Source organism: Antennarius striatus, chromosome 6, assembly GCF_040054535.1.
Source record: "Antennarius striatus isolate MH-2024 chromosome 6, ASM4005453v1, whole genome shotgun sequence".
In the NCBI taxonomy this organism is placed as follows: domain Eukaryota; kingdom Metazoa; phylum Chordata; class Actinopteri; order Lophiiformes; family Antennariidae; genus Antennarius; species Antennarius striatus.
The window spans coordinates 24,510,829-24,529,790 of NC_090781.1; the positions used below are offsets into that span (position 1 = coordinate 24,510,829).

An 18,962-nucleotide genomic window follows, 5' to 3' on the forward strand; every position below is an offset into this window, starting at 1 on the left:
GGCCGAGTTCAGGCAGGAGAAGAGCTCCTCTAACTTCACCAGGGATCAGCTCTCCAACTGAAATAGCATCGCCGATCACACCGGCTGCCAGTCATCGATAACAGCAGGTCATAAATGCATAATGACCCCGGGGCATCTGGCAAAATGTATGACCTTTGACTTGAAAAGGCTGTTTGCAAAATAAACCACACAGAATGAGACAGTAAAATGACACAGGGCGGTTATTCTCACTTTGATTGAGTGAACAGTTTAGGAAATTACTAAAACTCAGTGGATCGTGACTTTTTTTTGCATGTGTTTATGTGTGTGTGTGTGTGTCTTACTCATAAATGCGCTGTATCTGACAGATAATGCAGCAGGGAATGGCGTTATGTAAGTGATCAACACAGAGTCCACGGGGACACACAAAAACGCAGACATCCATCTCCCGCTGAATGCATTCAAATGAGAAATGAGAGCGATTTCTACGATGGTCGTGTTTTTTTTTTGTTTGTTTTTTGCTGGATCGCTCATCCGTCGCAGACGGCGGTTAAAAACGAAGAGGCCGCACCAAAAGCCTGCTTTACGTCTGATTCAACAAGTAGCAGGAGCCACGTGATGATGGGACGTTCATCACAGATCATTTCAGTCCCTAATGTTCATAATGAGATCTCTGATTAGTCTGAGAATGAGAATAAAGCATTAATGATGACGACTGGGGTTAATTGTTCGTATGCTAAATGAGTGTTTGGGTAAGGCTTTCCAGGACGACCATATCTATTGTGTCTTATGATGTTGTTAATAAAGAATTATGATGAATTATAATACATTATGAGTACACTCATAAAGATGCATCACATCAATATATTACAGGTTTACGTTGTTAATAAGTTCCAGGAGACGTAAGTCTAGTTAAATGAACTTAAATAACCATTCCCAGTTCTATATTGTAATTTATTAATGAATGCATTTCAATAATATTTAGTTAATATAAATGTAATATAAGCTAATAAACAATTGAATTGTATCTTTTAATATAGTACAGAGACTACGTGGTCTCGTCTTCAGCTTTTTCTTACTCACTGTGGGTCAAGGGGGTTGCTACAGGCTAATAATATATATTTTTATTATTATATATTGTACAGTAACATGATATTATGTGCTTTTAACAGTTTATTAATATTTGTGGCAGACAGACGTAAAGTGGGGTAAAATAACGTAAACTCGACTTTTATTTTTCGGTATTTTTTTTGTTTTTGTTTTTGAAAACCGACGTGTAATGGAGAACGACGCGACTCCAAAGTCTGCAGTCGTTCTCATCATTCAGCCAAAACGCACTCACTGTTGATCCGTTCACTTACTTTTGACTAAATGTCATCATATCAGAGCATCAGAGGAGGTTTTGTGATGGAGAGCTGTGTTTCCTCAGTCGCTGTTTTTTAAAGGTTAAAGCTGTTTGATGAAGTGTGTCTAATTATCACAGAGGGAAGAGGCAGGAGATGTGGTGTCAAGCTCACAGGTGGTGCGCAGATAGAACGGTTAAAATATCAGTTTTCCCTGTTTGACTCACATCCATGAGGTTTGAACTCCTATAATGGAAGTTACCTCAGGCAGGGAGACGTAGTTCATCCTGAATCATGAGGCTTTTCACAATATTTTTTTTCTCAAGTTTCCATCCGTAGCCATAAAATCTTAATCTCTTAACCCAGATAAGAGGTCACATGATTAAAATCACATGACTTCGTTCCTTTCTGTATGCCTGAATCTTGGACGGCAGTAAAAGTTATGTTGGAAACAGAAAATGTGTGAAATGACTTTCAAATCATGTCGGCCCAAACAATTTTTCATTGATTTAATTGTTTGGAGAAGAATTATTACGATTTTATGGTTTCATAAATTCATGTTTGCTCTCTTTACTCCAAATTCGACTCCACATTTTAGAGGCCATGTGCACCCACCATCAGGCTGGGTGACTTTTCCAGCCATCTTTAACTTTGTTGATGATGGAATAAAAAGGAAACATTTGATGGATGTAAGTTTTTTTTTCTCTGTTATAAACAGAAATGTGATTAATAGCAGAGACGTGAGCTTTAATCATCAGACTGATGCTCCTACAAGAACCTGTCTGTCAGGATGTGAAGTCCCGTCTGCGGCGTTGGTGATGGAGAAGCCGAGCGCGTGGATGGAGTGGAAGTGGCTGACGTGTTATCACCGACGCTGGTGAGGAGACGTGACCACACTACCCCGTCCCCACTGGGGGGGGGGGGGTGACGGTTGCCCTGCAGCCATCTGCTGCAGAGTCGTGATTCATGATGGCATATTGTGGGCCTGTTGCTTTACAACGGCGCCGAAAAAGAAAAAGGTCACGGCAGCAGGTTGTCTGGTGCGATGATGTAAACTCATCATCTCATTGAAACCATTAAAAAATAGTTATTTGAGGAGTAAGTATGAAGGAATGAGGAGGAGGGAGGAGGCCGAACCCGGAGAGGAGAACACACACAGTCACCACGTAGAACACTGGTTCAATAGGAGTGTTATAAAATAATGAAAAGATGGTATCACATGAACTTTAGTCATATAACTGATAAAGTTCCAAACTTTAGAGGTAGGTGGAGCTGAGATGTTATAAAATCAGAATTAATGGAAAACAGTAGTTACACTTGAGAAGCAGATGAATGAAGAAACTTTGAACTAAACAGGAAGTGATGAATGCATTAAAGACTGAAGACCTAAAAATGAGATGTTTTTTGCTAAATAACAGTATTAATAATCAATAATCTGCAGCTAAACAGAGCAGATCCTGCAAACAGGAAACAGGTGTCTTTCATATTCCTGTTTCAGGGAATAATACTGAGAAGAGCTTTTAGTTAATTCAAGGATGCTCCAGTCAAAAGGTAACAAAAGGTCAAAGCAATCAAGTCCAGAATGGTTCACACTGCATGTGTGTGTGTGTGGATCCAGAACGGTTCACACTGCATGTGTGTGTGTGGATCCAGAACGGTTCACACTACATGTGTGTGTGTGGATCCAGAACGGTTCACACTGCATGTGTGTGTGTGGATCCAGAACGGTTCACACTGCATGTGCGTGTGTGTGGATCCAGAACGGTTCACACTGCATGTGTGTGTGTGTGTGGATCCAGAACGGTTCACACTGCATGTGTGTGTGTGTGGATCCAGAACGGTTCACACTGCATGTGTGTGTGTGGATCCAGAACGGTTCACACTGCATGTGCGTGTGTGTGGATCCAGAACGGTTCACACTGCATGTGTGTGTGTGTGGATCCAGAACGGTTCACACTGCATGTGTGTGTGTGTGTGGATCCACAACGGTTCACACTGCATGTGTGTGTGTGTGTGGATCCAGAACGGTTCACACTGCATGTGTGTGTGTGTGGATCCAGAACAGTTCACATTGCATGTGTGTGTGTGTGGATCCAGAACGGTTCACACTGCATGTGTGTGTGTGTGGATCCAGAACGGTTCACACTGCATGTGTGTGTGTGGATCCAGAACGGTTCACACTGCATGTGTGTGTGTGGATCCAGATAAGAAGTAAATCCAGGATTTCAGGAATTTTCATGAAACACGGGTTGAAATGTGTCTTTTTAATGAGGCGGATCTATATGATGATAAATTTCTATAAAAATAGAGTATACAGTATATCAAGAAATATATCAATGGTGTAATATAGACGGTGCAATAGCGCCCTCTAGCGTATGTAGGTGGAGAATAATGAAAGTCAATGAGTGCGATGAGGAGGGAGACCGTCTCTGCCTCCTTCTGACTCATTCTGAGCTGAGGCTCAAACCTGTTTTATAGTTTGTATTAACATCATATCACTAGATTAAGATTATTTCCTGTGGATGTTGTAAGAAAATATAAATGCCATCAAAACCTGTCCTTGAACCTTGAATATCTGCAGCAAAAATTCAATTACAAAAGAACCGCTGGATGACAGTGAGACGCTGTAATGGAACCAAGCACACAATTATTACAAATTCATTTCCTGGACCCCCAAACCACATCAGCCAATGATTGAAAATGATGACCCCAGTGGCGCTGGAGGGGTCACGGAGATTTGCAGCTCATACAAATTACAAATTGTTGATTTATTTCGCGCTGAATCGCAAACACCAACGTCTGTTTGACAAGAGGAAATACGTCGGGGGGGTGGGGGTGGAAAGAGAGGCCTCAGCCACACAGGATGAGATTAAAAAAATAATTGTGCAAAACATATTGGTACCTATGCAAGAAGTAGGACTCTAAAGTGGTGCCAGGTGACCTCTCACCTCTCTTGATCACCTGTTTTGTGTAGAAGAATCTGACAAGATCTGAATCTGAGTGTTTTTTTATTCTAGATTATCAGAAATAATCAACAGCCTGCAAATGTTGAGCTTCTGATTCTCTGCTGAAGTCATGTTTGCTCAGTTCACTCTCTTCTGGACCAGGATGCGTTCAGGGACTCGTCCAGCTCAACCACTCTGTCTATTTAGGGCCGAGTGTTGAGGCCAATACACCCCCCCCCACAACGACTTAAAAAGTGCTGACTTTGACTGTCATCCACAAATAAAGTCAGAATGCGGTCTTATTCATAGACGTTGGATGTTCCAGTGATTCACAGAGAAGCTTTTTGTGGAAGTCCCGGGCGACATTCCAGGGCGATGGTTTCTGAAGTTTGGTTTCCAGGAGAGACTCCAGCGAATCCGACCTGCGTTTTCTCAGCTTCTCATTTCATATCTATCATTCTATATCATATTGTCTTCATTATGATGGAAAAAACAGCTTATTTTACATTGAAGTGAATAAAAAATTTTTCTTTACTGTTGTAATATTTCTTTTTTTCTAATCTAGCATTACCAGAAAATATTTTTTGTATTTACAAGCAAGACGTGTAAAGAATTGTTTCGTTAAAAAACCTCTAATGATGATAATAATCAGAACCACGGCTTTTATCAACAAATGCAGTTTGCATTTAATTTTAACAGAAGTTAAATTCCTGGAAAGATGTGGTTGGAAAGCTGAGGTAAAAATTATTTTGTTATATAGATTTCAGGTGATTTTTTTTTTAAAGCCTGTGTGACATAATTATGTGAGTTTACATCAGCCAACAAGCAAATAACTAATAATGGATGAGAGGGAAGCTGTTTGAATCAACTAACGCTGCGACTCTGGTGAAGAGGAAGATGTTACCTCTATCCCCTCATGTATAAAAATCACATGTTTTCACTGCACAGTTTCTTCCTGCTGAGCTGCACCAGATTATCCAGCAGAGAAAATAAGTCCCACGTGAGTGTTTGTGATTAAGAGTACCTGGGTCACAATTTCTAGGAAAGAGACATTTTAAGTGTTAAAGAAACTGCCTAGAAAATATAGATCAATAAAACGAAAGCTATTGCTTCCCTTTAAAGATCCAACATCACAAATAAAGAAATAGAACTCTCCATTAGATTGCTATTAAAATCAGAACTCAGAATTGAGTTCTGATCAACAACAGCAAGAAGAATCTACCTTAAAAAACAACAACAAACATTTGACAAACACGTTAACTTTTTCTTTTTATTGGCAACAATCTTTATTATCTCTTCCAGTTTGGGATGTGAAAAGAGGCATTAACTTTCTTTAATTAAATATCTGTTTTAATAAAGTAAAGCAAAAAAGTATTTACAAATTTTCAATTAAACTGTAATCAATGATGGATTGGATAATTACAAGCACCTTCTGCCAGCTGTGGAGAGAAAATATAAATACAGGGGGGAAAAAAAGAGCAATTTTTTTGTCGGAAAAAGAAAAAAAAAAGAAAATAAAATATCCGTCATGTTATTTACAGAACTCTGCTGAAATGCAGTTCCACTGGTGGAAGCAGAGAAGGCCTTAGGATTCGTACTGTAAGACTATTGTTCTAGTCTTTTCCTTTGAGTTCATCATTGACCGTATCCTTTTGTTTTTGTTTTTTTTTTCTTCCATTTGTCAATAACAATATTTCATATATTTTTAAAATCCCACGTCAATCTGCGGCCCTCGCTCTTCTCTCTCCTCCTCAGTCCACAGTTTGAGTGTCGAAGCGCAGGAGATGAGTTGAAACAGACGCGCTGAAAGGTATTCTGGGATTCAAGGTCGGGGGTTCGAGGGGCATCATCATCATCATCATCATCATCATCCTTATCGTCAATCATCCCCTTCCCCCCCTTGGCAGCAAAATAATCAATGTCCACTGCCCCCTTATTCTCGTGAAGTCCGTGTAAAATCCACAACCGTAGCTTCAAGCTCTTCTTTGAAATGTCCGTTTGTCAGCCGTCGTCTCCTCCTCTTTGTAATTTTCTGTTTTTTATTACAAAATATTACACTCCAATCATCCGACAACCAGGAGATAAAGAGAAAAAAACAAAAAAAGACAACGCAACGCCGGCCATCTAACATGAGCGCGTGATGTAGAGCAAAAAACACTGTGCGTGTTACCACGACAACCACCGTGCCGTGTCGGCAATGAAGTCATCAAAAATATAAATGTGAAGAGCTTTTTTTTTTTTTTTTTTAAAGTTTTATATTTATTTATATGTGTGTTTTTATGTATATCTATACATACACACACACACACATATATATATATATTTTATCTCTGTTATTAAGCAAAATGTCTTTTTAATTGAGTTGCTGTGGCAAAAACAAGCCATTTGAAAACAGGAGATAAACCTCAATAAAGAAAAAAAAATAAAATACTGAAGGAATCATCTCCCATGGCTAATAATAATGCCTGTCAGCATCCTCTCTCTCTGTCATATCTACTCTCTATATTTAATCCTGCATTTTTATTTATTTCAAGAAAAGACATTCAATTGGGCAAGAAAAAAATCAAGAAACCCAAAAAAAAAACACACACACACAAAAAAAATAAAAATAAAATAAAACATTACCTGATCGAACGTTCGATCCATAATACAATCTCTCCCAGTTGAAGAATTTTTTTTTTCTTGAATTTTTTTTTTTTTCTGTTTATGCAGAAGGATTTTTTGCTGATTCAGCGTCGTCTGAATCATCCACAGAGCTTTTGCCCCCCCACCAACCCCTAACCCCCCTAACTCCCACCAGTTCTCCCGGAGGTCCGAAGGGGCCCCTAGCTGTTGTCGGACTCGTCCTCGGCCTCGCGGAGCCAAGTGAAGAAGGCAGTGACGGATTTGAGGGCCACGCCCTTGCCCTGCAGCTCGGCGGGGTCTTTGCTGGACTCCCACTTGTAGAAGGCCTCCTCTTTAATGACGTCCTCATCGTAGAGTGTGTCGAAGAACATCCGCAGCAGGTCTGACAAAGAAAAAAAAACATTTGTTTAACTAGTCCACCAGCTGATAATAGAAGTCGTTTTGTTACTTCGAACCTCGAGATACGAGTTTAATCCGTTCCGTCAAACAACAAATCGGCATTTTAAAACAGCTAAAATTGTTTTAATCTGTTTCAGACTTGTAAAAAACCTCTAAATTCTAACAAGAAAATCATATTTTCACCAACCAACAGACACGCAGACTTAACCTGTGAAAAATTAATGATCTGAGTTCCGTGACTGAGATCTTAAGTCAAACATTTTCCCCATTTAAAGTAATTAAAATCAATATAATACCAATCTTTTTTTTTAAAAAAGCCCCAAACCCCCTAAATGATGAAAAAAAACCTTTTTTTTATCAACCATAGACAATAGTTACGTAAAAAATGATAAAGAATGAAAAGAAACGTAAAAGTCAGGAGAACACACGAGCTACGTCTTTACTCCACCAACGAGAACGAGATCCGGTCTCACTGATGTTGTATCCATCCGCCAACACGCGGTAAAGAACGAGATACGCTCTCGGCTGATGTTGTACCCACCCACTAGCGGTAGTGTCCTGAAGTACGACTCATATTTCAGATTTTTACGTGTACGTTTAACAAAAATATTAACAGAGCGACGGCTCGAAACTCAAAAAATATAAATCGTATCTCGAGGTTTGACTACTTTGCAGCATCAACTATGGACTGAACATCTGCACATCATCAGTAAAACACCACATCTCCCACAAACGTGACCAAGTAAATCTTTTTCCGTATTAAATCGCTCTGGTATGAATGAACTTCTGGGCGTGTCTGTGCATTAAAATAACGTCTACACGTATAAACTCTGGGTGGGTCTGGGTGGTTCCAGAATCAGCGACTCACTGGCAGGTTGCTCCATCTCCACCATCAGGGCCTGTAGGGCGTAGACCGCCTGCAGCTCCTTCTGCTCGTCCTTCAGGTATCTCTGCAGCAGCTTGGCCCTCAGCTTGATCTGCTCGCTGTCCAGCTTGTAGGGGTTCTCACCTGCGGGGAGACAATTTTAGGAAAACTTGACTCAACAGCTCCCAAACCCCACGTTGTAGGAGTTAGAATCCACCTGACACGCTTCACCATGTTTACACTGGACTGTTATTATTTTAGCTTTACTGGGGGGGGGGGGGTTGTAAAGGGTAGACGACTCACAGATGACCGCTGACTGACAGATGCACGTCATCAGGGCTCGAACAAACATGTTGGAGGAGATCTGCTGCTCGTCCAGGTTGGCCTGAAACGCAGAGACAGATGAGTGTACAGGAAACCAGAAAAGATAACGCAGAGTTGAGCGCATCGATTCAAGAGACAAAAAGGCTGTTTTTATCTTATCGTCACGGTCGATGTAAGGTCACGTACTTCACACACACACACACACACACACACACACACACACACACACACCCTAAGCTAGGAAAACACACCTCAATCCAGTCGAAGAACCTCTCGTTGTTGGCCTTGTCCTGGATCAGTCTGTCCAGCTGCTTGGTCAGCTCTGAAGAGCTCAGCTCCTTCTTCTTGCTCTTCTCTGACTCGTCACCCAGTGTGAACTCCACATTCTAGTTACCATGGAGACGGGGTTTTACTGACACACTATTCCACACGCTGCTAACGCTAAAGGGAGAACAAAAGCAGATGGCGCTGATGCTGGACGGAGAGACGCCTCACCTTTTCTGTCACAAATTTGTTGACGTCTTCGTCCTCGGGGAGGAAGTCCTTCCACCGGAGGCCGGCGTCCCTCCACATCGTTCCCGCCTTCTTATGGCTCTGAGGAAGAAGACAGAGGCTGTGAGGCGACTAGTCGACATTCATCACGTCCGTATGAGCAGACATTAGTCTAAATGTTCAAGGATCCTTTCGTGTTTTTAAACTTCATGGTGAAAAATGTTGAAGACTCAAAAAATGCTTCAGATTTTTGTAAATTCTCACCATTCCTTTGCAGAGGATGGTGAGGACGTGGACCAAGAGGACTCCAGCGACGCCCAGGGGGATCAAAGGCTTTGCAATCTCCCTGGAGGGGGCAGAAAGTCAACGGGGGTCAGGCAGAAAAACAGAAACCAACCCTGAAGTAAATCTTCTCTTTCTACAATCACTCCCTAAAAGGTGAGGTGGAACTAACCTGAACAGTTGTCCCATGGGGATGCCCCCCTCATGGAGCATGGGGGTGATCAGTTCTCCGAGGTACTGCCAGATGTGGGGGATGTCTATCGCCATGTCTTCAGCCATCTCCAGGGTTTCCTGAAGTCTGAGGGGAAAAAAACCAAGACGAAACACAGAATGAACACGTTTCAGCCGCGGAATAAAAAGTGTGAAAACACTGAAGGTGACGAACCAGCAGGTTTGGTAATGTTACGGGTAATCCAGATTAAGTAGAGCCTCGAGATACGAGGCTCTATTTTCCTCCGCAAAATAGCAGTGTTGTCCTAAAAGACGGATTTTCACTCGTATGTCAAACAAGAATACGGACGGAGCGACGACTCGTATCTCTAAACACTGGTGTGTGGAGGTTCTGCTGTGTCAGCTCTGCTGACACACACAGGAGGTAGTTCCCTGTGAACCTCCTCATGGATTATTGTGACCGTTTATTAGATGAACTCCTTCATATCTATTGATTTGTTCTCCACGAAACTCAAAGGACTCTTCTAGCACACAACTGCAGTCCCTCTCTGACTGCATTACCGGGGCTGGGGGGGTTTGTACTGACCCTTTATAGTACTGCAGTGTTGGGAGCATGCCCGTCTTGATGAGCTGGTGCAGCAGCAGACCCATGTGCTCCCTGGCGATGGTGCTCCGCTCCAGCGTCGACTCCACCCCGGTTCGCACGAACACAAAGAGCATCTCGGTGCTGCCCACCTCCTGCACACACTGCAGAGCCTCCTGCAGACACACACACACACACACACACACACGGTTAGAAGGCAGCAGCAGATGAACCTGTCTTTAATACACACAGGAAACAATGGATGCACTAGTTTCCTTCTTCCCCTTCAGGTTTACGATCTTTGATAACGGGAACCCAGTGTTGTTTTTATCTGCTGCACAAAAACGCCGTTCAACCCACAATCCTTTGCGGTGGGTTTTATTGCGCAGCCGCTGCAGTAAATGTAAATGAAACACGAATGTGGATCAGTGACAGACGCGTGCTTCGGCGTTCTACCTTCATGTCGTTGATGTGCAGGTACTCCTCGATGATGGCGGTGGACTTCTTCGTCATCTCTTCCTCCGTCAAGGAAGGCTTGCTGGGGGGCTGGACGGGCGGGGGTGTGGCTGCTGCCTCCCGCTTAGCTGTCGGTAAAGACATTATTTGAATTCATGCTAACCGCCGCTACGACAGACGTAATATCAACAGTCCCTGCGTGTCCGTTGCCTTGGTTACGTCGTGCCGCGCCTACCGTTCTCTTTGCTCCTGGCTCTCTCTCTGCTCCCTCTGTCCCGGTCGTCCGTCATGCTCGCCACCCTGCGGACGGAGTCCACCGGGCCGCGATGCTCCCGCTCTCTGCTGCGCTCCTGGTTCTCCCGGCTGAAGCTGCGTTTGGTGACCTGCAGCCGATTCCGGTCGCGGTGATCCGAGCGCTCGTCCCGTCTGTCGAATCGGTCGCCGCCACCGCCGCCGCCGCCACCAGCCCGATTGGAGCGGTCGTAATTATCGCCACGCTCTCGACTCGAGCTGTGCCTGCAGAGACGAAAACGTGTCCAAAAAAACCAGAAAGTTCACATCTTGGAGGTCCTTGCTGATATTTGAGAGTTCACGTCACGTTTCTGACCTCTGAGGAACCCGTCTGTCAGATTCCAGCGACAAGCTGGAGGAGGACGACGGCTGCTGTAAGGCTGAGAACCGGTTCAGAGTGCTGGTGGCGGGTCGGCCGCCTCCTTCCGAGCCTGAGCAGAAAAGAAAAACATCATTTAAGTCGGAGATATTTCGATATTCCCTGATTTCCACACACATCTGGTCTGGAAAACCTACCAGAATCTGCAGGTTTGGCGCTGGTGCCGCCGCTGCTGCCCTTACCCCAGCTGCCCCAGGTGCCTTTACCCCCTGGGGCAAGCAGCTGATTGTTGAGGTCGAGTACAGGAGTCTGGAAGAAGCGACTGATGCTTAAAAATTGTTTCTGCAGTGGCATCGAACCCACCCCCCCACCGGCTGAACCTTCCTCCTACCTTGGTGATCTGTCTGAGGCGGGACGTGTCGATGGGTCGATTCTTGGAGATGGGCACCGTGTTCCAGCCCTCGTCCTGAGGAGGGGCCCCCCTTCCGGTGTTATGAGGGCCCCCGCGACCTCCGGGACCTCCTCCGCCCATCCTGCCCCCGGGGCCGCCGCTGGATTCCTTCTTGTAGCTGAGGGCCTGCACCTTCATCTGCTCCCGGTGCTCCTCCAGCTCGGCATCTTTGTGGATCTGGTCGATGGTTTTGGGGCCCTGGTCGCCTCGCCGGGGGACCCAGTTGTTCTAAGATGGGGGGGAGGGAGAGATGGTGACAACAGAGCAGAGATTTCAACATTTAATGGCGGCTTTTTGTCGACTGGTCGGGTCATGGAGGGAGAAACAATCGTCACAACAGGAACAGCTGAGTTTATTCAAGTGTCCCCTGGCGTCGGGACCAGCGTGCACCAGAGCTGGACCTCCTCCCAGCAGGGGGCGGCGTTTGTTCCTACACCTGTGGGGTTCCTGTTATGATGCATCCATCTGTCTGCTGTACAGTCGGTCTCATTCCAACTGTTAGCTGCAGTAAAAACACATCCAGGGGGATTCTGGGTGTTCAGAAGTGAAAGCCATCAAGGCGTGAACGTCCCGATGACTCTTCTGATTCCAGGAAATGAAAGAAATGAAATGTGTATTTTTAAGTTAAACTGGGTCAATGTTCCGACTGGGAGCAGCTGATTGGGTCCTGAACAAACAGCAGACAGCAGGTTTTGTAACGATGGGGGGAGTGGGGGGGCGCTACTCAAACCATTAGTTCACGTGTCAAACTCAAGGCCCGGGGGCCAAATGTGGCCCTCAAGAGCACAAAAGGTCAGAATGTCTAAAAAAGAATTTAAAAAAAAAAAAGTGCTTTGACAAAAAACTACATTTCCCACAATGCAGTTTCAGCCCATTTAAACTTGACAAAAACGTTTTGAACAAAGTTAATGTCCTAACTTGTGTTTGATGTTATTTTTCTTTATTGATAGTTTGATCCTTGATTGATGGAGTTCTGTGGGTTTAATAACCTGATAAATTAGAAGGATTTATCTTAGAACAGAGGAACAAACACATTTTTTTCCTGTGCCAATAAGTTTGTGACTTGAATAAGTAATAAATTCAGAGTTACAAGCAACCCTCTCACGCTCATCAGGACTGAATGGATCCATAAACGTTAACTCAGGGCAGATTTAGATGACCTGGAGTATCTGAATTAGTTTCGAACGGTGTCACACGGAGCCGTCGCGTTCGTTACCGTGTGAACGGTGGAAGCTGTGCAGACATCGGCCACAACCTGAGCCGATTTCTGCCGATTGGTCAACCTTTAGCGTCTAGCGCCGAGGCTACGAGCTGCAACATGTGACGGGAGCTAATGTGGCTCTGAGATTCAGAAAAGTTGAACTGGCCAATCAGGACACAGGAGGGGAGTCAACTAATTTTGTTTAGGTCACATGGTTTTGATTTAATATTTTACCATTGATAATTTCACTCACTCACACACACACACACACACACACACACACACACACACGCAACACTGGTGTTTATCTTTGATACGGCGGTGAAAACGCTTCAACAGTCTGAACGCTGGATTCCTGCCTGGAGAATAATTTGATATCAAAGCTGAGCAGGGGTGAGGAGGTCAGGTGTTTCTTTCTCACACTGCTTTTAGGTAGTGATGACTAAACTTCCCACAATGCCCGGGTACTGTAACGTGTGTGTGTGTGTGTGTGTGTGTGTGTGTGTGTGTGTGTGTGTGTGTGTGTGGTTTTGCTTTACCCATCGGAGTTCCAGCACGTCCTGCAGCATGAAGCGGATCCTGGAGGTGGTCTTCCTCTCTTTGATAATCTTCTCCATCTGGTTGAAGTACTGGTCCATGCGAGGCTGGGGATGAAGCCCACATTGTGATCTGACCCCGTTCTCTTTTTGGATCCATTTTAACACATCTACGCTTTAAAAGCATGGTCCCCTATCCAACCACACACGCGTGTCTACCGTACCTTGGCCCTCTCGAAGTCCAGGTCCTTGCCGATGGTGGACAGCAGTCTGCAGAGGCACTCCAGGGACTCCTCGTCGTGGTTTTTCAGCAGCTTTACGATACAGTCGTGCATGATGACCTCCGTCAGCATTTTGAGCTTGAACAGCTCGCCGATGAATTTGATGTTGCCCAGTGAGCGCCTCCTCGCCGTGTCTTTAGCCTGCTGCAGCTCCTCGACAAGTCGCTGCTTCTCCTCCTCCTGACGGACAAACAACTCCATGAGTAGATAATAACGATTAAAGAACGACTGGTTTTTGTTTTTTTTACCGAAGATACATCGTACCTCCGAGGCAGCGTCCAGCTCCTTCTGCTTCTTCTCGAAGATCTCGTCGTCGTCTTTATCCTTCTCGAACTCCTTCTGGCATCGATTTAGCAGCAGCTTGCGGAAAGAGATTCCCGTCGTTTGGACTTTAAGCTGAGAGCGGACGAGAAAAAGTTTGAGATGAGTGAAAAAAACAACAACAAAAAAAAACGACAGCGTGCAGTTACGATCGTTCTGATCGGTGCTCCAGACACGTTGAATTAATTAGGTCAATCACAAGACTTTCTAAAAACTGCACAAGTTTTTAGAAGTCCACAATAAGGAACTATTCATTTATGCATTTAAAAGTAATCTGATAAATTAAATATTTTTAGATTTTTCTCATTTAACTAACCAGATCTAAGATTAATCATCAGATTCAACAGCTAATTTCCAACTATTCAAATTTTAATTGAGCGTTTTTGCTGAGTTCTTTAAGCAGTAAAATCTGTCGTCTTGTTTCTTTCCGTCCATAACGCTGACATCAGTTTAATTTGTGGGTCTGCAGACGCTCAGATAACAAACTGCTTAAATGAAGATATCATGTTCTCATCCCCTACATGTGGAAACTGTTAACGGGTTCGCACTGATGATAGGATCCACCGCCGCAGCGCTGATATTAAACTTCACGGCATGAAATCCGATCTTTCCGATAAGTGGAATCAGCTGATTACTGCCATCTTAACGCAGTTCTGTTCCACTTCCTTGGAGGAAGCGCTGGTTGTTGTGTTACAGCTGGATTAAGAGATCAGATTTCCATCTATGTGGTCCTTCTTACCCCCATAAGGCAGCGACACATGTTGGCGTAGGCCACCGAGAAGTTGGGCTCGGAGATGGCCTTCTCGAAGGTGAGGTCGATCACTCCCTTCAGCCTCTCCTCCGTGTCGATGGTCAGCTCCATCACCTGTTTCATCAGCTGCTGGAACTTCTGGGGGGTGAGTTTGTTGAGGATGCTGCGGACCCGTTTGAAGAGTTCCTGGGTCTTCATGTTCTCCTGGTCGTTGTCCTCGGGCTGCTCCTCCGCCACGCGGGTGCGTGTGCTTTTCTTCACCGACGGCTTCCAGGCCTTCTCCGCCTTGTTCAGCTGCACGTCTTCGTTCAGCGACATGCTGGTGATGATTTTTCTCGATTCTTTCCGTTGGCTCTGCTGAGAGCGGCGAGAGCCGCCGATCCCAATGCCCATACCGGGGGGCTGAGAACAGAGAACAAATACATTTTTATTTGTGGAGTACAAACAGGGACTCTATAGACCACATGTGTGAAACTCAAGGCCCGGGGGGCCAAATGTGGCCCTCCACATCATTTTATGTGGCCCACGAGAGCATAAATACATAAATAGGTCAAAAGTGTACTTTGACCAAAACTACATTTCCCACAATGCAGTTATTAGTATACAGTCAACCCTCGGTTTTCGAACATAATCCGTTCCAGAAGGCTGTTCGAAAAGCAAGTTGTCCGAAATCCAAAACTATTTTTCGCATTATAATTAATGTAAATAATTTTAATCCGTTCCAAGTCTAAAAAACAACTTTTTCTAAGTTTTTTTAAAACTATTTTACACCATAAACTGCACTGTATACGGTTTACCATAAATAAAAAAGTGTAGAAATAGACACTGTGTTTTATTTTAATAAAAGATATCTTATCAAACTTTGAACATGAATGCGCTACGGAGGAAGCATCCTGGGCATTCGAGTTCGCTCCGCTCCCAAGTGAGTCGCGTTCAGTACGCTCGGCTTCTTTCGGTTTGGTCGAGAGCCGCATTTTGGTCGAGTTCAGAGACGTAAATTCTCTGATTTTCTGGTCGAAAACCAATTTGGTCGAGAACAGAAGTGTGCGAAAACCGAGGTTTGACACTATATAATTATATATACATACATATATATGTATATGTATGTATAAGTGTAAGCTTGACTTACAGGCCCTCTGCCGCCTCCTCCCATTCCAGGGCGCCCAAGGTTAGCAAAGGAAGGTGTGAAGTCAGGGCCGCAGTTCATTCCTGGGAGACGGCTGGGGTCCAGTTGACGAAGAGGAGTTTTATTAGCCTAAATAATCATTGAAAGAAACTTATTTAAAACCCCACAGTGTTTATACAGAGATATCAGTGAATTCAAGCAGTGAGAGCAGCAGCAGCACCTTGTCCAGGACGACGTCGCTGATAGCCGGGAGGCCCTCAGGTTTGTTCATGCTGGCTGAAATGAACTGGAAGCCGAGCAGAAACTCTCGGTCGTACTTCTTCTTCTCCTCCGGGTTAATCGGCATCCATTGTTCTGAAAGAGAAACCGTTGAGAATGCTCCTTTATTCAAGACATTCGCAACAGCTGGAAGTTAGTATGAAAGTCAACGCGGTAACCAGCTGGGGACGGGGGGGCTTCCTGTCCGACCCGGCTGCAGAGAGGAGGAATGCAAAATCCTGTGTCAGCAACAATTCAGTGATACAAACCTCCACCATCCTGATCTTAATAACTTTTGAAAGACTTTTTGCTGCACTTAGTTAATATCTTGTAGGGTCTTTTAGTCAGATTTTATGATAAATGAACAGGTAATAGCACATATTCATTTACGGATAAGTTTAACAGGTTAGAGTTTAATGAAACTGAAAGGATTCATCCTGAACACTCTTCAGAAAATCACTGCCGCGAGGCAAAGAGCCAAAAAGTCCTCCGCAGTTCGCTGTTCAAACATCGTGCTGTTAAGTTTCATTTTCCACTGAAGCCTCATAGCAATGGGAGCGCGATCGAGAAGAACGCCACGCCTCAAAACCGTCAGCAGAGCAAACACACACACACACACACACACACACAGTCAGGCTGGGTGGGTGGAAGCCAGACGGGACGGCTGAAACAATGGAGGCCCACCTTCTTTGTACTGGTATTTCTTGTCGGTTGCACTCGGCTCTGGAGGATCCGGCTGAATGTTTTCAGCATCCAGCTTGTCCTCCTTGTCCTCCCAGGTGAGGTCTGCCTCCTCCGGGGCAGGGGCCGAAGCAGCAGGAGGAGGAGGGGGCTGGGTGTCTGGTGCTAGGACAGGCACTGGCTCAGGCTCAGGTGGGGCCACGACCTGCTCCTGGAATGAAGACTGGACTGTTAGAAACTATTTGTGACAGTAATCTGGATTCATTTACGCACTAATTTAAATCGTTTTTAAACTTTTTTCTCTCGTCGCTTAAGGGTCATTAGAGCAGGAATAAAAGCATCTGCACACACACACACACACACACACACACACACACACACACACACACACACACACACACACACACACACCTCCTTAAAGGCGTCGAGGAGGTCTCCCACCGCCTCCTTTTTGTTCAGATCCTTCATCTTCCTCTTTTTCTTTGGCACTGACACAGCAGCTGAAGGCAGACGAGCAAAACCCCCCCCCATCGTTAAAAAACTCCCCCAAGTGATGGACGACAGGAAGGAAAATGTCGATTTCAGCGCGTGGTGAGGAACTGACCTTGCATAGTATTTTCTACCAGAGTGGGGGTAACCGTCTGAGGAGGAGGGGTCTCCTCCCTGTCCCCTGCTGTGGGAGGGGGAGGAGACGGCACCGTTTCGGAGGCGCTGTCAGCTATCGAATCCGTTTCAGCGGGAGATGGCTTCTCTTCCTTGGCGGCGGGCGGGGTCGGGGGCGGCGGGACATCTTCCTCTGCGTCCGTGACGACCGGAGGGGGGGAGGCGTCTTGGACATCTGGTTCGGGCGCCGCCGCCGGGACGACCGGATCGGCAGACGCCTCCTCGACAGCGGGAGGTGGGGGCTGTTCCACCGGCTGCTCGACGGGCGCGGGCGGGGCTGGGGCGACAGGGGCCGGCGATGCCCGGGCGACGGGCGTGGCACTCTGGCTGACGTCGGGCTCGGCGATGGGGCTGTCGTCTCGCTCCGCGGCGCCGCCGGCGGGAACTTCGGCGTCTTCGGAGGCTGGCGCCGGCAGGCCGTTGGGGAGGCAGAGCTCCTCGGGCTGCGCGATGGGCGACTCCAGGGGGGCTTCCTGGTGACTGGGGGGCAGCACGACCGACGGCCTTTCTGGCTCCGCCTCCGCCACGCCGTTAATAGTGAAGGGGGGCGTCGTCGGAGCGTCCAATGAGGCGTCTGCCTCCGTCGTTTCAGCCTCATCCGCTTTCACCTCCTCCTCAGTCTCCTCTGGGGAGGTCTCTGCTTGTGAGGGGGTGCGCACGGGGTCCGGCAGCGGCGCCGGGTACGCTGGCACCTCTGGCGCTGATTGTGGGGTCGGGGTCGGGGTGGGTTCCCTGGGAGGCGGGGGGGAATCCATCACGTCCGCGACAGGAGGGCTGGGTGCCAGCGTGGGGATAGTGTTGAGACGGGGGTCCTCCGCCTCTGGTAGTAGAGGGGGGGGCGGGGGCTTAGTGTTCGTGTCAGAGGGGGTCACCTCAGAGGGGGTGGGGTCACCCTTAGGGACTTCAGGAGTATTTGCCAGAGGAGGGGGTGTAGATTTGCCTCTGTCATCTGGGGGGGAGGCAGATGGACGTAGGGTTATACATTCAGCAAACAGGTTTATTAGCAGAAGCTAATTGTTTAGCATTCATAGGAAATTAAGATGAACATACGATGAAAAAAAAAAAAGTCATTTACAACTTAAAAAACAGCAATGAAACTAAAAACCACAGATAGCGGTTAGGTTATTCCCAACTACAGTAATCCCTTGCTTGTTCGCACTTTAAGATGCTTTAGTAAGTAGTCACGTGATACCATACGCGCATGCTATTGGCTGACAGCATCCTGAAGTGCGCTGCTTTCCGAGACTCACGGGACGCAGCGCACTTCCGTGTTTTAAAGCAACACTTAAAAGTGCTTTAAACAGCCTATCAGAGTAAAAGGTAATACAGATAGAAGGTGGACTAATATCAGTATGGGGGGGGGGTCCATAAACGTTTTGATTACTGTAAATAATAAGATAGTTCGTTGTTGTATCGTAGAATTTCGATTTTTGCGGGTGGTTGCGAGTAACAAGGGGATTACTGTAATCTCTTAGTCTGACACTAAAAACAATTAATCTGAAGAGGATTCTCTTAACTGCAAATATGTAACTTAAGACAAAAATAAGACAAGACCACTGTCAATGTTTGTATACAGTAAAATAACCTGCAGCAGCAACAACAGAATATAAGTACATGAA

General features: G+C 45.7%; 1 protein-coding gene across 2 annotated transcripts in view; it reads right to left on the bottom strand.

The window, feature by feature from the left end:
- Positions 1–5,519: 5,519 nt before the first annotated feature.
- The window catches only part of LOC137596287 (eukaryotic translation initiation factor 4 gamma 1-like), a 28,291-nt gene continuing 14,848 nt past the window's right edge, over positions 5,520–18,962 (bottom strand). For both annotated transcript variants that reach the window (XM_068316652.1, XM_068316653.1), the window contains 22 exons: positions 17,285–18,292; positions 17,092–17,180; positions 16,684–16,891; positions 15,962–16,095; positions 15,745–15,870; positions 14,604–15,017; positions 13,808–13,939; positions 13,487–13,723; positions 13,266–13,370; positions 11,466–11,753; positions 11,272–11,383; positions 11,072–11,186; positions 10,700–10,980; positions 10,465–10,592; positions 10,012–10,184; positions 9,427–9,552; positions 9,237–9,318; positions 8,976–9,074; positions 8,732–8,866; positions 8,460–8,541; positions 8,160–8,300; positions 5,520–7,274 (listed from right to left, as the gene is read on the bottom strand). In XM_068316652.1, the coding sequence (XP_068172753.1) occupies positions 7,093–7,274; positions 8,160–8,300; positions 8,460–8,541; positions 8,732–8,866; positions 8,976–9,074; positions 9,237–9,318; positions 9,427–9,552; positions 10,012–10,184; positions 10,465–10,592; positions 10,700–10,980; positions 11,072–11,186; positions 11,272–11,383; positions 11,466–11,753; positions 13,266–13,370; positions 13,487–13,723; positions 13,808–13,939; positions 14,604–15,017; positions 15,745–15,870; positions 15,962–16,095; positions 16,684–16,891; positions 17,092–17,180; positions 17,285–18,292 (4,397 nt within the window). In that variant the 3' untranslated portion in view covers positions 5,520–7,092. The remainder of the gene's footprint in view (positions 7,275–8,159; positions 8,301–8,459; positions 8,542–8,731; positions 8,867–8,975; positions 9,075–9,236; positions 9,319–9,426; positions 9,553–10,011; positions 10,185–10,464; positions 10,593–10,699; positions 10,981–11,071; positions 11,187–11,271; positions 11,384–11,465; positions 11,754–13,265; positions 13,371–13,486; positions 13,724–13,807; positions 13,940–14,603; positions 15,018–15,744; positions 15,871–15,961; positions 16,096–16,683; positions 16,892–17,091; positions 17,181–17,284; positions 18,293–18,962) is intronic.